Genomic DNA, 18,262 nt, shown 5'->3' on the forward strand with positions numbered 1-18,262 from the left:
CCGTGTAATATAATATAGAGTGGTTGTAATTGTTTGGAGAAGCTATATATCCTCAAAGCTAGAGCCATGTACGTCTGGGGATTTTGTGTGAAATATATCTTAATGAGTTATCAGGAGTCTTAGCTTACATTATGTACAAGACTCGTTATCTAGAGCCCCATAAGCTTTATTTAATTGACACTCCCTTATTACACTTATATCATCCCACAAAGGAAAAAGATCTATCTCTGCTTCATTATATATGCATATAATTTTGTTGTTGCCAATTGATAGACCTATCTTTATTTAAAAAGAAAATACGATTCACGAACTATTACACACATAATAGTAACGATCTCAGACACCGCAATAAGCATGCAGAGCGGATTCAGACCTCTGACCAGCCTCGGTGTAATAGAATCCCAGGAAGTCAACATGGTCAAAGGGCTTGAACAGCAATGGATGTTGTTCATCAACCAGCTCTTCAGGGGCTTTTATGACATAGCCGCCTTTGGGCACGGAGAACAATCCGGTCGAGTATCGCGCCTCGTTTCCTCTCATCATCACGCGGTGCTTTGACGAGTACAGATGACCGTTTGTCCATGCCTGAACTCACAAACCAAACACTCTCTCAACTTTACAAAAAAGATATAATTTTTACAGGGCATATATATAGGAAAAATTAGAAACTCACGAGGAGAGAATCGCCAATCATGACAATGAAAGAGTCCGGAGAGGGTTGGACTGAAAACCACTGACCATCCTTGGTTTGAACCTCTAAGCCCTCAACCTGGTTTTGATGCAAAATAGTGACGATGTTCTTGTCTGTGTGAGCGCTCAGCCCAAGCTTTGTGTCGGTGGTTTGAGGTCCTTTGTATTTCATCACCCGAAGCAAGTAGTTTGTTGATCCCATGTGCCCTTCCATGTATTTTTCAACCCCCAAACTCTCCAAGATCATCCTTCTCACAAGTTGATCCAACTCTGAAAGCTGTTTAGAGTAGGATTGAATAGTATTGCTGTACCCAATAAAAAAAAAAGTTTCATTAGGTGAATAGTCACATTTATAGTTTGACATTGCAATGTTTCGTAAATATTAGATAAATAGTCGCTTTAATATATTTTCAAACGTAAATTTTAGGTAAATAACCACCTCTATTTATTATGCTACGTTATTTTTATGACTATTTACTTAAAATTTACGAAACCTTAACTATTTCAAATATTTTAGTTGACTATTTACCTAATTGATAAAAAAATATAAATTACAACTGATAGAAATAGAATATGAAAACAACAAGACATTAATTTACGGATTTACTTGGGAAACCCAAGACAGGAAATAAAAAATCAAAGGCATATATCGAACATATGTTATACTTCGTGAGTGTATTAAATACGTGGCAAAAGATGACATATTTCAAAACCGTAGAAGTGTGTGCCAAGTACAACTAAAATGAATTATAACGACTGTTCAATGTTTCGTACGAACCATCGAAGTAGGGGCAATACGTACCAGAAACTAGGGTTTCCTTGGGGCCAAAAAACGGAAGCCAGTGCTTCCACTTTTTGGAGGTCGTCGGAGTCGTCAAAACCTACGCTCTCGTAGAGTGGCACCGCCGGATATTGACCGACGTAGCCGTGGAAAGGTTTCTTTGAAACGTTCCGTAGTTTGACTTCCAAAGGAAGGTCAAAGAGCTCTTTGAGTGTCTCAAAAATGGCTTTCCTTAGGTCTATAGGAATCTTTTCGAACACTGCCTCGAAACAACCAAACTCTTCGAGTGCTTTTCGGACTTGGGTTCTCACTGATTCCCATTCAGGTGTCTCCGGTTTTAGTGATGAGAAATTGATGATTGGAAGTTTGAGAGTGACGGGAGTTTCCGAGCCCATTTTTTCAGTACTCCTATTTCCTATGTTAGTTTTTCTTTCTGTTTGGTTTTCTGTGTTTTTCACTGATTGTTATAGGTGATTATATATATATATATATATATATATATAGTTTTTTTTTCCCTTCTTTCTAATTAGGTTATTTCGACTGGCGTTTGCGTAGTCGGTAAGATTTGTTATAAAATTATAAAAATGGACAATAATGGATCATACTTAATGGTGAGATTTTCGATTGGATTTCTCACAAATTTTTTTTTATTGCTATTTGACGTACCAAATTTGACTCATGCGTGATATACAAGTGCCATGGCATATAGAAATGGGCGTCTTCTTCAAGTGAACTAACATTATAGATCATACGTACTGCGATGTAATTACTGTACTACTATTGATAAAGTCAAATATGCCAAGCTAGCAATTAAAACATTTATAATGTACTTTTGAATTGACTAGGACAGATTTTATAATTGGATCGACGTTACAGGTTTGGCCATGTTTCATATTGGACTTGACTCAAGTTTAATTTTTAATGCTTGAATATTTATAAAAGAATCCTTTAGTATATTCTTCTTGAGAAAACATATATATATATATATATATATATATATATATATATATATATATATATTGTAATGCTTTTCTTGGTTTAAGTTTTAGCAAAACGTTAAAATTAAGTAGATAAAAGTTTAAGATTTAGAAGAGAAAAAATTAGCTATATTAAATTTTTATTCTGATATTGATAGCATTTATACTTCATGGAAGAAGAAGTTAAATATAAGTTTAAATGAAATTGTTAAGCCCTACAACTATTGAGATGTTAAGGATTATTTAAATAAATTAAACTTAAGAATTCGGTTTGTCATAATAATTAATATGATTATGCGTGCATATATCTGCATCTTAGTACAAATTTGTATATTATTATGAGTATAATTTGGCACAGGCTGTCAATTTGTTTTCATGGAACACTTTCCTCTTCAAAAAATATATTGGATCTAGATCTAGATGCTGAAATTTGTACAGACTATTACATAGTATGGTCCAAAAAATATTCAATTTTCTTGAGTATTATAATTAGTTAACGTTATAAAAATGATTTGGTAATCTTTGTAGTTGTTCTTATCGGATTGTTTTAATTTTATCCCTGCTGCGCATTTTTTTGGGGGGGGGGGGGGGGGGGGGGGGGGGGTTATTTGTAATTCATCGGTTTCTCATCGTTTAATAAATTAGTTGTTATTAGTCCTCTCCTTCTCTTGCTCATTCAGACGCTCGAATATATATTCCCTTTTCATCAAATCCAATACAAACAGCGAATCTTTAGTAAGAATGCGTGAGAATGTAATAGGACAAATTTTGGGATTGTCATCGATCGTTTTAAATTAATTGCTATAAAAACGAAAAATTATTGACGTACGTCACGCATGCATATGGCTGGATAAATTAAATTAATAGTAGCTAGGACAATGCTGTATGTAAGCTTAGCTGGCAGTGATATTGATCTTGTATTTTTAATTAACAACGATATTATTGTACTGAAATGGAGAGTCTTCTTTTTATTTTTTGAAAAGTTGAGAGCATCGTTAAAACTTCATCGTCTTCTAAAGAAGTACAAGCTAAGCTACAGGTAGTCAATACTATCAAAAGAAAACATTGTTAAATACATATAATGGGTTCAATAACATAAGGACCAAAACTTCATGTCTTAAATTTCTCCAAAGAGACTACATAGAATCTAAGCTACAGATAGTCAATAATATCAAAAGAAAACATTGTTAGATACATATAATGGGTTCAATAACACAAGGGCCAAAACTTCATGTCTTAAATTTCTCCAACGAGACCCTAGAGCCAGGCACAGAATCCTGGGATTTGGCACGCAAGGATGTTCAAAGAGCGTTTGCAGAGAACGGCTGTTTCGTGGTACAGTACGATCAAATCTCTTCCGAATTTCGAAATTCACTTCTCGGTTCATTGAAAGAGTTATTCGACCTTCCTACCGAAACCAGTCCGAATTTCGAAATTCACTTCTCGGTTCATTGAAAGAGTTATTCGACCTTCCTACCGAAACCAGTCCGAATTTCGAAATTCACTTCTCGGTTCATTGAAAGAGTTATTCGACCTTCCTACCGAAACCAAAATGAAGAACAAATACGAAAAGCCCTTAAATGGTTACGTCGGACAAAATCCGATAATTCCATTGCATGAAAGCATGGGAATTGACAATGCCACGACCAAAGACGGAATCCAGCTCTTCGCAAAAATTATGTGGCCCAACGGAAATAGCAAACAATTTAGGTGAATTTTTTTTTGTAATTATTTTTATTTATTTAAATTTTACTAATTGGATTTCATTTTCAGCGAAAACACGTACGCGTTTGCGAAAATTGCCGAAGAAATCGATTAGGCCGTGACAAGGATGATATTCGAGAGCTATGGAGTTGATCAAAAGCACTATGACTCTTATATTAAGTCAATCACTTACCTTCTTAGAGTGCTGAAAAATAAAGCACCCGAAAAAGGCAATGATTCTCAGCTAGGGTTTGTAGCCCATACGGACAAGAGCTTCACAACCGTGCTTCACCAAGATCGCATCAACACGTTGGAGATCGAGACCAAGAACGGAGATTGGATCAAGGTTGACCTCTCAGCTTCTCCTTCATCGTTTGTAGTTTTCGCCGGCGACGCCCTTATGGTAAGTAATTACTAATTATAAATTAAATGTGTCGCGATTATTCAATAACAATGAATTTGATAATTTAGGGTTTTGGTATACTTTTTAGGCTTGGAGCAATGATAGGATATTGTATCCTAATCATAGAGTCGTTGTGAGTGGAAAAGAGGATCGATACTCTCTGGCCCAGTTTGCTTTCGTCGACGGTGTCGTGGAAGTTCCCGGAAAATTCGTGAACGAAGAACACCCTTTGAAGTACAAGCCCTTTAATCATCTTTCCTTTTTACAGTTCTTCGCTGAGAATACTCACAAGAGATTGAAGAGTCCTATTAGAAGCTACTGTGGTGTTTGACTCTCCATTTTCTATTTATGTGTCTATGAGTGTTATCTGTACATGTCTGAGAGCGAGAAAGAGAGACAGATAGATGGATTTGGAACTTTTGTCGTTTATTGCTTGCTTTTTGCTTGTGTCTCTTCTAATATAAAATAATGTTATAAAAGTTGATGTCCAACTTGAAATTGATCATAAAGGTTTGACCGTTTTAGTATTGTTGGCATATATCCCGGGGAGAAATTGTTTAAAGGTGAATGACCTTATAAATTCTTATTTGGGCTGAGCAAAAAACGGAAGACAAGACAAAACCCTTTCAATGAATCAATGAATACAAGTCCAAAACGACGGTTTATTGTGAACTTGGCTTCCTTTAATTAGTAGGGTTATTTTTTTTTTAACTACCGATCCCTTAACAGTTTGCTAATTGTACTCTGGTTCCTATTTTTCTTTCTAACTTTTTTATTTTATTTTTAGTTTGGTATCCATAGCCTCTTTAAAAAAAAAAATCGTTCATATTTTCAATGAAAATTACATTATCTTAAACATGTAACTAATTTTAATCTATATTCTAAAAATATCATTGATTCATAGCTGATAATATTTATATTCATGTAAATTGTTTACATTTGGCGCTGTGCTAATGTTTACATTTAATAAAACTGTTTACAATTGACAGCTTATTATTTTCAATAATTTAAATGTTATATTTTCTAGATATATTTACATTGTTACATTTTAAAAACTTTTTGTTTTTCTCGATTCTTGTGTCATAATATATACTATTTTTTAAAATACAATTTTTTTTATAAATATAAATTAAAAATTAAAGTGATGATAAAAAGAGCATAAGTCCAAATTAAATGGGAGTGAAATAATTATTTTTAGAATTTCAAAAATTAGCCATTACTTATTTTTCTCTACTAAACTAGATTGTCTAGATCCAATTTGAATGGGGTGGTTTGAATTTAATATATTCCGTACCAACTACTCCATATATTTTCTGGTTTTCTATAGATATAGGAGTAGGACACATTATTAATTTATGAAAAAGGACAACATTTCATGGTGGGTAACCAAATTAACAAATAAATGTAGTACGATTGGATCACATCAAACATTTTAGGTGTACGTTTGAATCGGTTGCTTGGTTTATTTCCATACGCAATTGTACGTAGTCGCTTAAATAGTAAAGTCTTAAATACGAGTCGAATTTCACGAGAACTATGTTTAACCGATTATTTAAATTAACTAATAACGAATTGAACTCAAGAAAAACAAAGATGATTATTAGCTAAAAAACAGAAAAATAAATAAAACACAAATAAAATACGGATGAACGGTGATGAGAAAAACAAGGGCAATGGCATCACAAGTCTCTCTTACGATTTGGATTCACGAAATTTACGCTTGATTCATAAACACTCTTACTTTATTAATCACGCTCACATTAATGATATTGGTAAATTTCTCTCAAGCATCTAACAATCTAAGCATATGCAAAATTCATTGATTAGATCTAGATCTAATTTACATAATTTTTTGTTTAAAAGAGCAACATGTTACATGAAAACGGATTGAAATCTTGATCCATGTGCGAAATTACTATGCACGCATTCATATAAATCATATTCTTAAAAATAAAATAAAATTTAAGAATAAGTTGCATCCTTGGTTTTTTATTTTTCTTTCTCTCTTCTAAGTCTTAAACTTTTACCAGATATTTGAACCTTTTGCTAAAACCTAATATAACAAATGCGTTACAAAGACATATATATATATATATATATATATATATATATTTTTTTTTTTTCTCAATAAGTATATCCAGAAGGATTCTTTGATAAGTATTAAAAAAAAAATTGTGTCAAGTCCAATATGAAAACTTGGCCAAATCTTTAACAACCATGAATAAAATTTGTCCTATATATAACTTGCCAATTCAAAAGTACATCATAAATGTTGTGATGACTAGCTTGAAATATTTGTATGTGTTACCTTTCTCATTTAGTAGTGCAGTAATTAATTACTTCGCAGTACTATATTGTGAGTACTGATTGAAAGAAGTTGCCCATTTCTATATGCCACGGCTCTTGTATATGTAGGCATATAAGGGTGAGTCAACTAGCAATAAAAAGTTATGCGAGAAAACCATCGTAAATTTCACTATAAAGTATGATTCATTATTGTCCAACTTTATCATTTAATAATATCTCCCACGGTCCCACCCACTGCGCAAACGCAAAGTCAACTGACCTGATAAGAAAGAACAAGAAGATTAAAACTATGTACAATCAAACAGAAAGAAGAGAAATCAAATAACTTGAAAAGATGGGCTCGGAAACTCCAGACACTCTCAAACTTCCGATCATCAACTTCTCATCGCTAAAACCCGAGACACCTGAATGGGAATCAGTGAGAGCCCAAGTCCGAAAAGCACTCGAAGAGTTTGGTTGTTTCGAGGCAGTGTTCGACACGATTCCTGTAGACCTAAGAAAAGCCATTTTTGAGAGACTCAAAGAGCTCTTTGACCTTCCTTTAGAAACCAAACAACGATATGTTTCAAAGAATCCCTTTAACAGCTATATCGGTAAAAAACCGGCGGTGCCACTCTTCGAGGGCATGGGCATTGAAGACTCCGATGACCTCCAAAAAGTGGAAGCTCTGGCGTCCGTATTTTGGCCCAACGGAAACCCTAGTTTTTGGTACGTATTTCTCTTACTTTCCTTACCTTCTACACTCCACCAACGAAATTTGAGAGTACATAAACATGAGCTTGAACCGTAATTGATAAAGTTTACTGATCCCAAAGGACCGAAAAAGCTCATTGTGCTATATATAAATCTCGTTTTCCCGCGGTACAGACTTCTACTCAAACTTTAATCACCAACGAATAAATATGACATATTTTACATATAGTGGAACTTTTTTCGTTCTCTATCTGTAGAACATATTCTAAAGAATTTTCCCTGCCTTGGGTTTCCCAAATAAATCTGTATATTTGTGTATGTTTATTGTTTTCATATTCTAAAAGCTTTAGTACGATCTCTAGCTATTTCTAAAAATTGTTATTAGTAATTTTTTTTTTTTTGGGTACAGCAATACAATTCAATCCTTCTCTGAACAGCTTTCGGAGTTAGATCAACAAGTAAGAAGGATGATTTTGGAGAGTTTGGGGGTTGAAAAATACATAGAAGAGCACATGGGATCAACCAACTACTCGCTTCGGGTGATGAAATACAAGGGACCTCAAACCACCGACAAAGAGCTTGGGTTGAGCTCTCACACAGACAAGAACATGCTCACCATTTTACATCAAAACCAGGTTGATGGCTTAGAGATTGAAACCAAGGATGGTCAGTGGTTTTCAGTCAAACCCTCTTCAGACTCTTTCATCGTCATGATCGCCGATTCTTTCCACGTGAGTTTTTTTTTTTTCTTTCCTTTTTTTATGTCCCCTTTCTTTTCCTCTCCATTACAAAAAAACATATTTTTGGAAAAGTTGATAGGTTGATTTTATGAGTTTAGGCATGGACAAATGGTCGTGTTCACTCGCCAATGCACCGCGTCACGATGAGAGGAAGCGAGGAACGATACTCGGTCGGGCTGTTTTGTTCATTCAAAGGAGGCTTCATTGTGAAAGCCCCGGAGGAGCTGATTGATGAACAACATCCTTTGCTGTATAAGCCCTTTGACTATATTGAATTCTTGGAATTCTTGTACGCCAAACCTGGTCTGGGATCTAGATCTGCTCTTCAAAGTTATTGCAATGCGTGAGAAACCTTCGTTTTGTTATTAATTTGCTCTATGTGTGTAATATGTACTCGATTCATGAAACTTATTTCCTTCTTGAATAAAATTGGATCGTTTAGGACTTAGAAAAGAAAAGAAGATAGATCTATATCTTTGTGGGATATGAGACGATCGAAATAAGCGTGTGAGATTTGACAGCTATAAATATAGAACGAGTGTGCCATAAGGGATCCAGAACGTCATACAAGAGACGTACTTCAGCAACAAAGAAGATCTCAAGACGGGGAAGTTGTTATCCATGGTGAAATGGGTTCTTAATTTATGAAACAATAGCTTAATTTTTATTGAATTCTGAATAAAACGATTCTGTTTGTAATATTGACAGATTAATTAAGAAATATGTTGCTATAACAACGAAATCAAGCTTTAATTTTTGAAATCAGATAATAGTTGACTTGCTTATTACATAAATCGCTTTATTTATAAAAAATGAAAATAAATAGCACTAAAATAGAAATTCAGCTGAAATATCACATCATCATATTTGACTATTTGGAAGAAAAAAAATAATTTAAACGTTGGCCATTATGTAAGCGTAGATCAAGTAATTGTAGCAAAGTAGCAATTAACAAACATTGTTTTTTGCAAACTAGGTAACATTTTGTTATGTTTTCAATCTAGTCATTAACGAAGCCCTTATAGTTATTAGCCAACATTTCCAAAATAAATTATTAAAAAACTAATAAACACAATTAATCAATAATAAAAAAAAAACTAATATACTCTCTCTCATATTAACTATTTAAATTAGCTTTAATTACTGATAATTAACTCTTAATATTAAGGGATAATTTTACAAATGCATCTACGTAATCTGCTACAAATATGTTGAAAAATTAAATAATAAAAAATCACAACGTTGGCTATGAATCTCATGTAAAGCTCTTAAGTACAAATTAACCAGTAATGGCAGATTCGTAAATATAATTCCGAACCAAATTTCAGTTTTCTCAGTTCTCGATAGGAATTGTTCAATTTTAATTATTGACTTCTTGGTTCTTTTTCATAGGCTGGCGTTCATAAAACCGGATGTCACCAATCTAATTTTCCTAATATATCAGCCTTTATTAAAAAAAAAGTTTTTTAACTGGGAAAGTTGTAGATCTTGTTAGATCAGCAAGATCTGCTTCGGCCTTCCAGAAAAAGACAAGACACAATCGCAACCAAAACATTACATAAAACACACATCACCGTGGTCCTTATAATTACTAGAGATAATACAATGACATAATATAAAGAAGAAGATAAAACGTACAATCAACAAGTTTATTACAATATGTAGAAATGGAGAAAAACCAGTACTATAAATTCATTATTAATCTTCCCTCAAAAAAAAAAAAATCATTATTAATCAACTCTATTTAAATGATTCTGACTTTTGTAACGACATTTTCAAAGGCGTCATGTGCGTACAATAATTGATGCTTAAATAACCTTATGGATATATACTTCTTATTTCGGCTCGTACCTAACGCTTGTAAGATAAACATATATAACAAAACTTAGACATTGAAATGTTCGCCCGTACAGTTTAATAATACATTAAATACTTATCTTTCTCAATTATTTAATAATCAATTAATTAATTTTAAGATGAGATAAACGGGTTAATTAAACCAATTTACACTATTTTTTTAAGATTTATAATAAATGTTTAAAAATTAATATTAAACAACAGATAATCGACCGGATAACCTATTTTTCACTCTCTTTTTTAGGGTTTAGGGTTAAAAAATTAATTTTTAATTTTAAGAGAAAGTTAAAAAATTGGTTGAAAAATAGTTCAAATATCTCATCTTCATCATTATAAGTTTTTTTCAATAACTCACAGTCATAAGTATTTTTCAATATCTCATCTAGTTAAATTTAAGAGGGTTAAAAAATTGGTTGAAAAAAAGTTCAAATATCTCATCTCTATCATCATTATATTGAACAGCAAGTTTTTTTCAATAACTCACAGTCATAAGTTTGTCCTGACGTACGCGTAGTGGAAGATAAGGTGTTTGGAGTGTAGACATGGAGAGATTGGCTTGGTATTTGAGTACAAGAAGCAAGGTCAGTGCAGGGATTTGATTTGACTTTGAAAAAGGGAATTGAGCTTCATAAAAAATCATGTTCCTGCTATATAAATCCTCCCTGATTTGCTCAAACGCTTATAGCCTTTGTGACTTAGATTATAGCCAATGATGGTACATGGAGTAGATTTAAAATCAAACTTATGTCTTATATAAGGTCTTAGGTCCGGATAAGAGAGACATCCAAAGATTTTGAGGTTTGTGTACTTAGAGTCCCTATTTAATAGAGCAGTGACATAGATTTTGTGATTAATAGCAGGCAGTCTATTTATGATAAAAGCAGCTGTTTTAACGGCTTCATCTAAAGCTGATCATATGAAAGCCAAAAAATGAGATCTCCTAGTCGCGTTTCATATTTTGCAGGAAGTGAGACTCCTGGAACCGTAAATAATGGTACTGAGAAATCCCGGAACCATTTTTCATGGTACCTGATTTGCTCAAACGCTTATAGCCTTTGTGACTTAGATTATAGCCAATGATGGTACATGGAGTAGATTTAAAATCAAACTTATGTCTTATATAAGGTCTTAGGTCCGGATAAGAGAGACATCCAAAGATTTTGAGGTTTGTGTACTTAGAGTCCCTATTTAATAGAGCAGTGACATAGATTTTGTGATTAATAGCAGATGAGGGCAGTCTATTTATGATAAAAGCAGCTGTTTTAACGGCTTCATCTAAAGCTGATCATATGAAAGCCAAAAAATGAGATCTCCTAGTCGCGTTTCATATTTTGCAGGAAGTGTGTGAACGTGGCTTTAAGTGTGGGTCCCACTTCTTTATTGTTTTATTTCCTTTTTATTATGTGTATAAAGAAAAGTGTTGTGGTTGTTTTGTGCGGCTGAGAGAAAACAAATAGAGAGGAAAAGTGGGTGAGAGAAATAAAGAGGAAAAATAACCTAGAACAACCAAGAGAGAAAAATCCTTGAGAGAAAAGAGAAAGTTGTGGAGGCTTGTAATCTTTGTAATCTCGGATTATTATTTGTTAGTGGAACCACTCTCCAAGCAGGACGTAGGACATTTGGTCCGAACCTGGGTAAATCTCGTTGTCTCGTTCTTTTATTTTTCCGTTGATTATATTGTTTGGATTGGAGCCACGGAGGCATATATATTGTGTTGTGCTAGTATATTCCGTATTCCGCAGGTATCCGGCCCCGAATCGATCCCACAAATTGGTATCAGAGCAAGGTTGGGTTGAGTTTTGGGGGTTTTGTGTTGTGGTTTCGTGTGCACACCAAGTGTTCGATAAATTGTTTCCTTGAGGCTTTGGGTTGATTTGTGATGGCGTCGACCTCGAAAGTGGATATTGAGAAGTTTGATGGCTCAAATGACTTCGGGTTATGGAAAGTGAAGATGTTGGCTCACCTCGGGAACATGGGTCTCGGGAAGGCTCTTGACGGGTCCGATAAGCTTCCGGCGACGTGGGACGTGGCAAAGAAGGAGGAGGTGTTGGAGAGGGCTTTCAATACCTTGATTCTTAGTCTCGGTGATAAGGTCTTGCGGGAGGTGATTCGGTGCACGTCGGCGGCCGAGATATGGTTGAAGCTAGAGTCACTTTACATGACGAAAACGTTGTCGAGTCGGTTGTTTCTCAAGGCGCGGTTTTTCACATTCAAGATGGCGGAAGGAAAAGATTTGATGGAGCATCTCGACGAGTTCAACAAGTTGATTGTCGATTTGGAGAACATTGACGTGAAGTACGACGATGAGGATCAAGCGTTGGTTTTGCTTTATTCTTTGCCGAAGTCGTACGAGCACATGGTTGACATTCTTCAACATGGTAGAGAGGAGATTACTCTCGACGAGGTTGTTGGAGCTTTAAAGTCAAAGGAACACAAACGACGGATTGAGATGGAAAGTACTAGCGGAGATAGCTTGTTCACGGCTCGAGGTAGATCCGACAAGAGAGACAAGGGAAAGAAAAAGTCACGGTCGAAGTCTCGGAACTCGAAGAAATTCGTCATCAAGTGTTATAAGTGCCATGAAGAAGGGCACGTGGTGAAGAATTGTCCGAATCGGGGAGACGGAGCGGCCGAGAGACGAGACGGAGAGGCGGCGGTTGTTCAAGAAGTTGTTGACGGTTACGAGAGCTCCGATGTTCTCGTTGTCTCCACCACTCATTCCGACAAATGTTGGATCATGGACTCCGGATGCTCATTCCATATGACACCGAATGAAAGTTGGTTCGAGAGCTACGAGAAAGTCGTGATGGGCGAGGTGTTGCTCGGGAACAACAAGTCATGTAAGGTGGCCGGAACCGGTACGGTGCGGATTAAGTCGCACGATGGGATCGAGCGGATTTTGACGGAGGTGCGGCATGTCCCGGACTTACGAAGGAATCTCATTTCACTTGGAATCTTGGACCAACAAGGCTTTTCTTGGAAAGGTGAAAATAATGTCTTGAAGGTCACGAAGGGGTCGCTACTTTACTTGAGAGGTATTAGAGAGCGTGATCTCTACGTCCTACAAGGTAGCACCTTGGTCGGTGATGTGGCGGCGGTTACGGAACCGCAAGAGACATCGTTGGCGAGCCTTTGGCACAAAAGGTTGGGTCATGTGAGTGATAGAGGTTTGAAGGAGTTGAATAAGCAAGGTTTGTTCGGGGGTGACAAACTTGGTGACTTGGAGTTTTGCGAGAATTGCATCTACGGCAAGGCCACGAGAGTGAAGTTTACACGGTCCGCGGATGTGACGCGGGACACGTTGAGCTATGTGCACTCGGATTTGTGGGGGCCGTCGAGGACGCCGACTCTAGGTGGAGGCCGGTATTTCATCACGTTCATCGATGATTGTTCTCGAAAGGTTTGGGTCTACATCTTGAAGCATAAAGATGAAGCTTTTGGAAAGTTCAAAGAATGGAAGAAGATGGTAGAGGTACAAACCGGGAGAAACATCAAGAAGCTTCGAACGGACAATGGTTTGGAGTATTTGGGTGATGAGTTCAACCGGTTCATCAAGGAAGAAGGGATGGTTAGGCACAAGACCGTCCGGGGAACCCCGCAACAAAATGGACTTGCGGAGCGGATGAATCGAACACTACTTGAGAGGGTGAGATGCATGTTATTCGAGGCCGGTTTGCAGAAGCGGTTTTGGGGAGAAGCCGTTAACACGGCGGCTTACTTGATAAACCGATGTCCATCGGTGGCGTTGAATTGCAAGACACCGGAAGAAGTGTGGAATGGTTCTCCACCGAAGCTCGACAACTTGAAGGTATTTGGTTGTGTGGCGTACATGCACCAAAGAGAGGACAAGCTAGATCCGAGAGCAAAGAAGTGCATGTTTGTTGGTTATCCCGAGGGCGTGAAGGGTTGGAAGCTTTGGTACAAAGAAGGTGAAGCTTCGAAATGTGTCATTAGCCGAGATGTTGTCTTTAGAGAATCCGAGTACTACATGGCCGTGGCTACTCAAGAGGCGAAGGATAGCGCGGAGGTCGCTAAGGAAAGAGCCGAAATTGAGGTGGAGCTATTGGGGAGATGTAGCGATGAGCGGGAGGATAAAGACGAGGCTAGTGATGAGGGTCACTTGGAAGAAATTGAAGAGTTAAGCGGTGAAAGTCATGACGAGGGCCTAGACTTGTACCAATTGGCAAGAGACCGACATAGAAGAGAAACTCGAGCTCCGAAGAGGTATGGTTACTCCGATTTAGTTGCATTTGCGTTGGTTGCCGCGGAGGAGTTGGAAGACTTGGAACCGAGGTCGTATCGGGAAGCGGTGATGAGCAAAGACAAAGAGCTATGGAAGTGTGCGATGGAAGAAGAAATGGCATCACTTGACAAGAACGAGACATGGGTACTTGTGGACAAGCCTAAAGATCAACGTGTAGTTGGTTGCAAGTGGGTGTTCAAACGAAAGGAAGGCATTGTCGGGTTTGAAAAGCCGCGGAGCAAGGCGAGATTGGTGGCTAAGGGCTTCACACAAAGAGAAGGGGTCGACTTCAACGAGATCTACTCCCCCGTGGTGAAGCACACATCCATTCGGGTTTTGCTCGCTTTGGTAAATCAACATGATTTAGAGCTTGAGCAAATGGATGTAAAGACCGCATTTCTTCATGGGAATCTCGAGGAGAGAATTCTAATGGCTCAACCGGAAGGTTTTGTCAAGGTTTGAGATGAAGATAAGGTGTGTCTTCTTAGGAAATCTCTCTACGGCTTGAAGCAATCTCCGAGACAATGGTACTTGAGGTTTGACGAGTTCATGGTACGAAATGGGTTCTCGCGGAGCAATTTTGATAGTTGCGTGTATGTCAAGTGGGTTGATGGTAGTGGAATATTCTTGTTGCTATATGTTGATGACATGTTGATAGCGTCTAAGAACAAGAACGAAATCCACAACGTGAAACGGCTTTTGGGAAACGAGTTTGAGATGAAAGACATGGGACCGGCCAAGAAAATTTTGGGGATGGAAATCACACGAGATAGGAGACGCGGTGAACTATTCGTGTCTCAAGGTGGTTATCTTCGGAAGGTGGTGGCCAAGTTCGGGATGTCGGAGGCAAAGGCGGTTCAAACACCTTTGGCGGCTCATTTCAAACTTTCCGCGAGTATGTCGCCGGAGACCGAGGAGGGTCGAGCGAGCATGGAGCGGATTCCTTATGCGAGTGCCGTTGGGAGTCTTATGTATGCCATGGTGTGCACACGACCGGATTTAGCGTACGCGGCTAGCCTTGTGAGCCGGTTTATGGCCAACCCGGGTAGAGAACATTGGGAGGCAACGAAGTGGGTCCTTCGGTTCGTTAAAGGAACTTCGGATGTTGGTTTACTCTATCGACGGGCAAATGAAGGTGCGGCGAAGTTGAGAGGATATGTTGATGCGGACTTTGCGGGTGACTTGGACAAGAGGCGGTCTTTGACCGGATATGTGTTCACCTTGTTTGGTTGTGCGGTGAGTTGGAAGGCACAATTACAACCGGTAGTTGCACTTTCTACGACGGAGGCCGAGTACATTGCCGCCACGGAAGGCGTGAAGGAATCTCTTTGGTTGAAGGGGTTGATCGGTGAGCTCGGGATCGCACAAAATGAGGTGGAGTTGTTTTGTGATAATCAAAGCGCGATACACTTGACCAAGAACCAAATGTTCCATGAGAGGACGAAGCACATCGATGTAAAGCTACACTTCATTCGGGATGTGGTCACCGAGGGGTCCGTGGTTGTTGAGAAAGTGCACACGGACGAGAATCCGGCGGATATGGCTACGAAGGCGGTGACGGGGATCAAGTTTCGGCATTGTTGCGACTTGATCAACGTTGCGAAGTTGAGCAACTAGAGGAGGACGTGGAGAGTGGTTCTACGGTGGTTCTCGGTGGTGTGGGTTGTTGTTCGTTCTCAGTTCTCCTTAAAGCCAAGGTGGAGATTTGTGAACGTGGCTTTAAGTGTGGGTCCCACTTCTTTATTGTTTTATTTCCTTTTTATTATGTGTATAAAGAAAAGTGTTGTGGTTGTTTTGTGCGGCTGAGAGAAAACAAATAGAGAGGAAAAGTGGGTGAGAGAAATAAAGAGGAAAAATAACCTAGAACAACCAAGAGAGAAAAATCCTTGAGAGAAAAGAGAAAGTTGTGGAGGCTTGTAATCTTTGTAATCTCGGATTATTATTTGTTAGTGGAACCACTCTCCAAGCAGGACGTAGGACATTTGGTCCAAACCTGGGTAAATCTCGTTGTCTCGTTCTTTTATTTTTCCGTTGATTATATTGTTTGGATTGGAGCCACGGAGGCATATATATTGTGTTGTGCTAGTATATTCCGTATTCCGCAGGTATCCGGCCCCGAATCGATCCCACAAAGTGAGACTCCTGGAACCGTAAATAATGGTACTGAGAAATCCCGGAACCATTTTTCATGGTACCGGAAATTCTCAGTACCATATTTCGCGATTCCGGGATTCTCATATATCCCATATTTATTTTTTTTCATTTTCTTTTAATCATGAATGCATTTTAAAAAATTCTTATATTTTCAATTAAAAAATACAATTTTAAAAATATGATACTAAATGGTGCTAAACGGAGATCCCAGTTCTGTCCCGTTTCCCGGATGGTTTTGGGATAAAAATCCCGGTACCACATTTCACAATACGATTTTTTCTCATTTCCCATATGGTATCAATAATACGGGAAATGGTATCTCACAGGATCCCATATGGCTAGCTTTAGCTTCATCCCAAAACTTGAAAGACATTGAGGCTTAAGCTAGAAGGGCAATTCCATTTTTTTTTTTAATTTGTCTATGTTTTCTTTCAGCTAACCCGTTTTGCTCATGGACATGTGGACATAAGATTTTGTGTATGATGCCTAAAGATTTGAGAAGAGAATTGAAAGATCTGAATTCCCCACCCTAGTCACTTTGTATGGCTTTTAGTTATTTTATGGACATGACAGAGTTCTTTGAAAGCTAAGGTTTTATGAGGACAATAAAGAGACTGGAATGTAAATTGACGAAAGGAATCAAGCTGGCAGTGATCTCGATCTTGTAATTTTTTTTTCCTTTTACAACGGTACCTTATTATAGTACTCAAGAAGAGTGTACATAATTTTTGGACGATACCATGTAATAATCTATACAAATTTCAGCAACTAGATCTAGATCCAATACCTTTAAAATATATTTTCTAAAGAGAAAATTTAATGCATTGCATATAAAGAAATTGGCAGCTTGTTCCATGTGCCAAATTACACTCAAAATAATATCCAAATTTATAAATAAGATGTAGATAACCATGCACGCATAATCATGACAAACCTAATTCTTATAACTTTAATTTATTCTTAAGTACATCTCAATACAGTTGCATCCTTAGTATTTAACAAAGTCATTTAAAGCTATCCATTTAGCTTATTTTTTACTTCTTCCAGCAATTATAAAGAACTGTAAATATCAGAATCAAAATATATTAGTTTTTTTTTCCTCTTCTAGTCTTAAAATTTTATCTAATTAATTCGAACGTTTTGCTGCTAAAACTTAAAACAATAATACGTTACAAAAAGTTTATGTTTTCTCAATATATAAGGATATCCTGAATTATTCTTTGATCGATATTCAACATTTAAAACTAATAAAAAAATTAAAATTGAGTCCAATATATGAAAACATGACCAACCTTCCAATTATATATTTTTTGATATATACTAGTCAATTCAAAACTACATTATTAATGTAGTGATGACTAGCTTGAAATAACATTTTATATATATCCCGTAAAAAATTAAAAATATATTTATCAAATTATATATGCCTCCCAACTTCAACTCCTCCATCGCTGTCTGAGTCAAATAGCAATAAAAAAAATTACGTGAGAAAGACCATACTTCACCATAAATTAAGTATTATCCTTGAAATCCGATTTTATCATTAAATAATGGGTCCATTAGGAAAATAGACAATTTAAACGTTTGACATTACTACGTAGTCAATGTTTGATAAATTTTAGGTAAAAAATCACTATCATACGTAAATCTGAAGTAAATAGCTATTTTCGTATATCAAACGTTGGCTATTTACCTTAGATTTACGTCTGAAAG

General features: G+C 36.9%; 2 protein-coding genes and 1 pseudogene across 2 annotated transcripts; 2 read left to right on the plus strand and 1 right to left on the minus strand.

The window, feature by feature from the left end:
• Positions 1 to 266: 266 nt before the first annotated feature.
• On the minus strand, positions 267 to 1,928 carry LOC149386623 (putative 2-oxoglutarate-dependent dioxygenase AOP1.2). Its single transcript, XM_089626571.1, has 3 exons — positions 1,493 to 1,928; positions 674 to 995; positions 267 to 585 (listed from the first exon to the last, which is right to left on the minus strand). The coding sequence occupies exons 1-3, from the start codon at positions 1,864 to 1,866 to the stop codon at positions 337 to 339; spliced, it is 945 nt and encodes a 314-aa protein (XP_089482697.1). The 5' UTR covers positions 1,867 to 1,928; the 3' UTR covers positions 267 to 336.
• A 1,631-nt stretch (positions 1,929 to 3,559) lies between these two features.
• On the plus strand, positions 3,560 to 4,886 carry LOC149386624 (putative 2-oxoglutarate-dependent dioxygenase AOP1; annotated as a pseudogene).
• A 2,284-nt stretch (positions 4,887 to 7,170) lies between these two features.
• On the plus strand, positions 7,171 to 8,724 carry LOC149386625 (putative 2-oxoglutarate-dependent dioxygenase AOP1). Its single transcript, XM_089626721.1, has 3 exons — positions 7,171 to 7,570; positions 7,965 to 8,286; positions 8,394 to 8,724. Exons 1-3 carry the CDS (start codon positions 7,197 to 7,199, stop codon positions 8,640 to 8,642), a joined length of 945 nt encoding a protein of 314 aa, XP_089482847.1. The 5' UTR covers positions 7,171 to 7,196; the 3' UTR covers positions 8,643 to 8,724.
• The last annotated feature ends 9,538 nt before the right edge of the window (positions 8,725 to 18,262 follow it).

Source organism: Urtica dioica, chromosome 9 (genome assembly GCF_054948205.1).
Source record: "Urtica dioica subsp. dioica isolate 48M chromosome 9, U.dioica_male_clone48M_v1_H2, whole genome shotgun sequence".
In the NCBI taxonomy this organism is placed as follows: domain Eukaryota; kingdom Viridiplantae; phylum Streptophyta; class Magnoliopsida; order Rosales; family Urticaceae; genus Urtica; species Urtica dioica.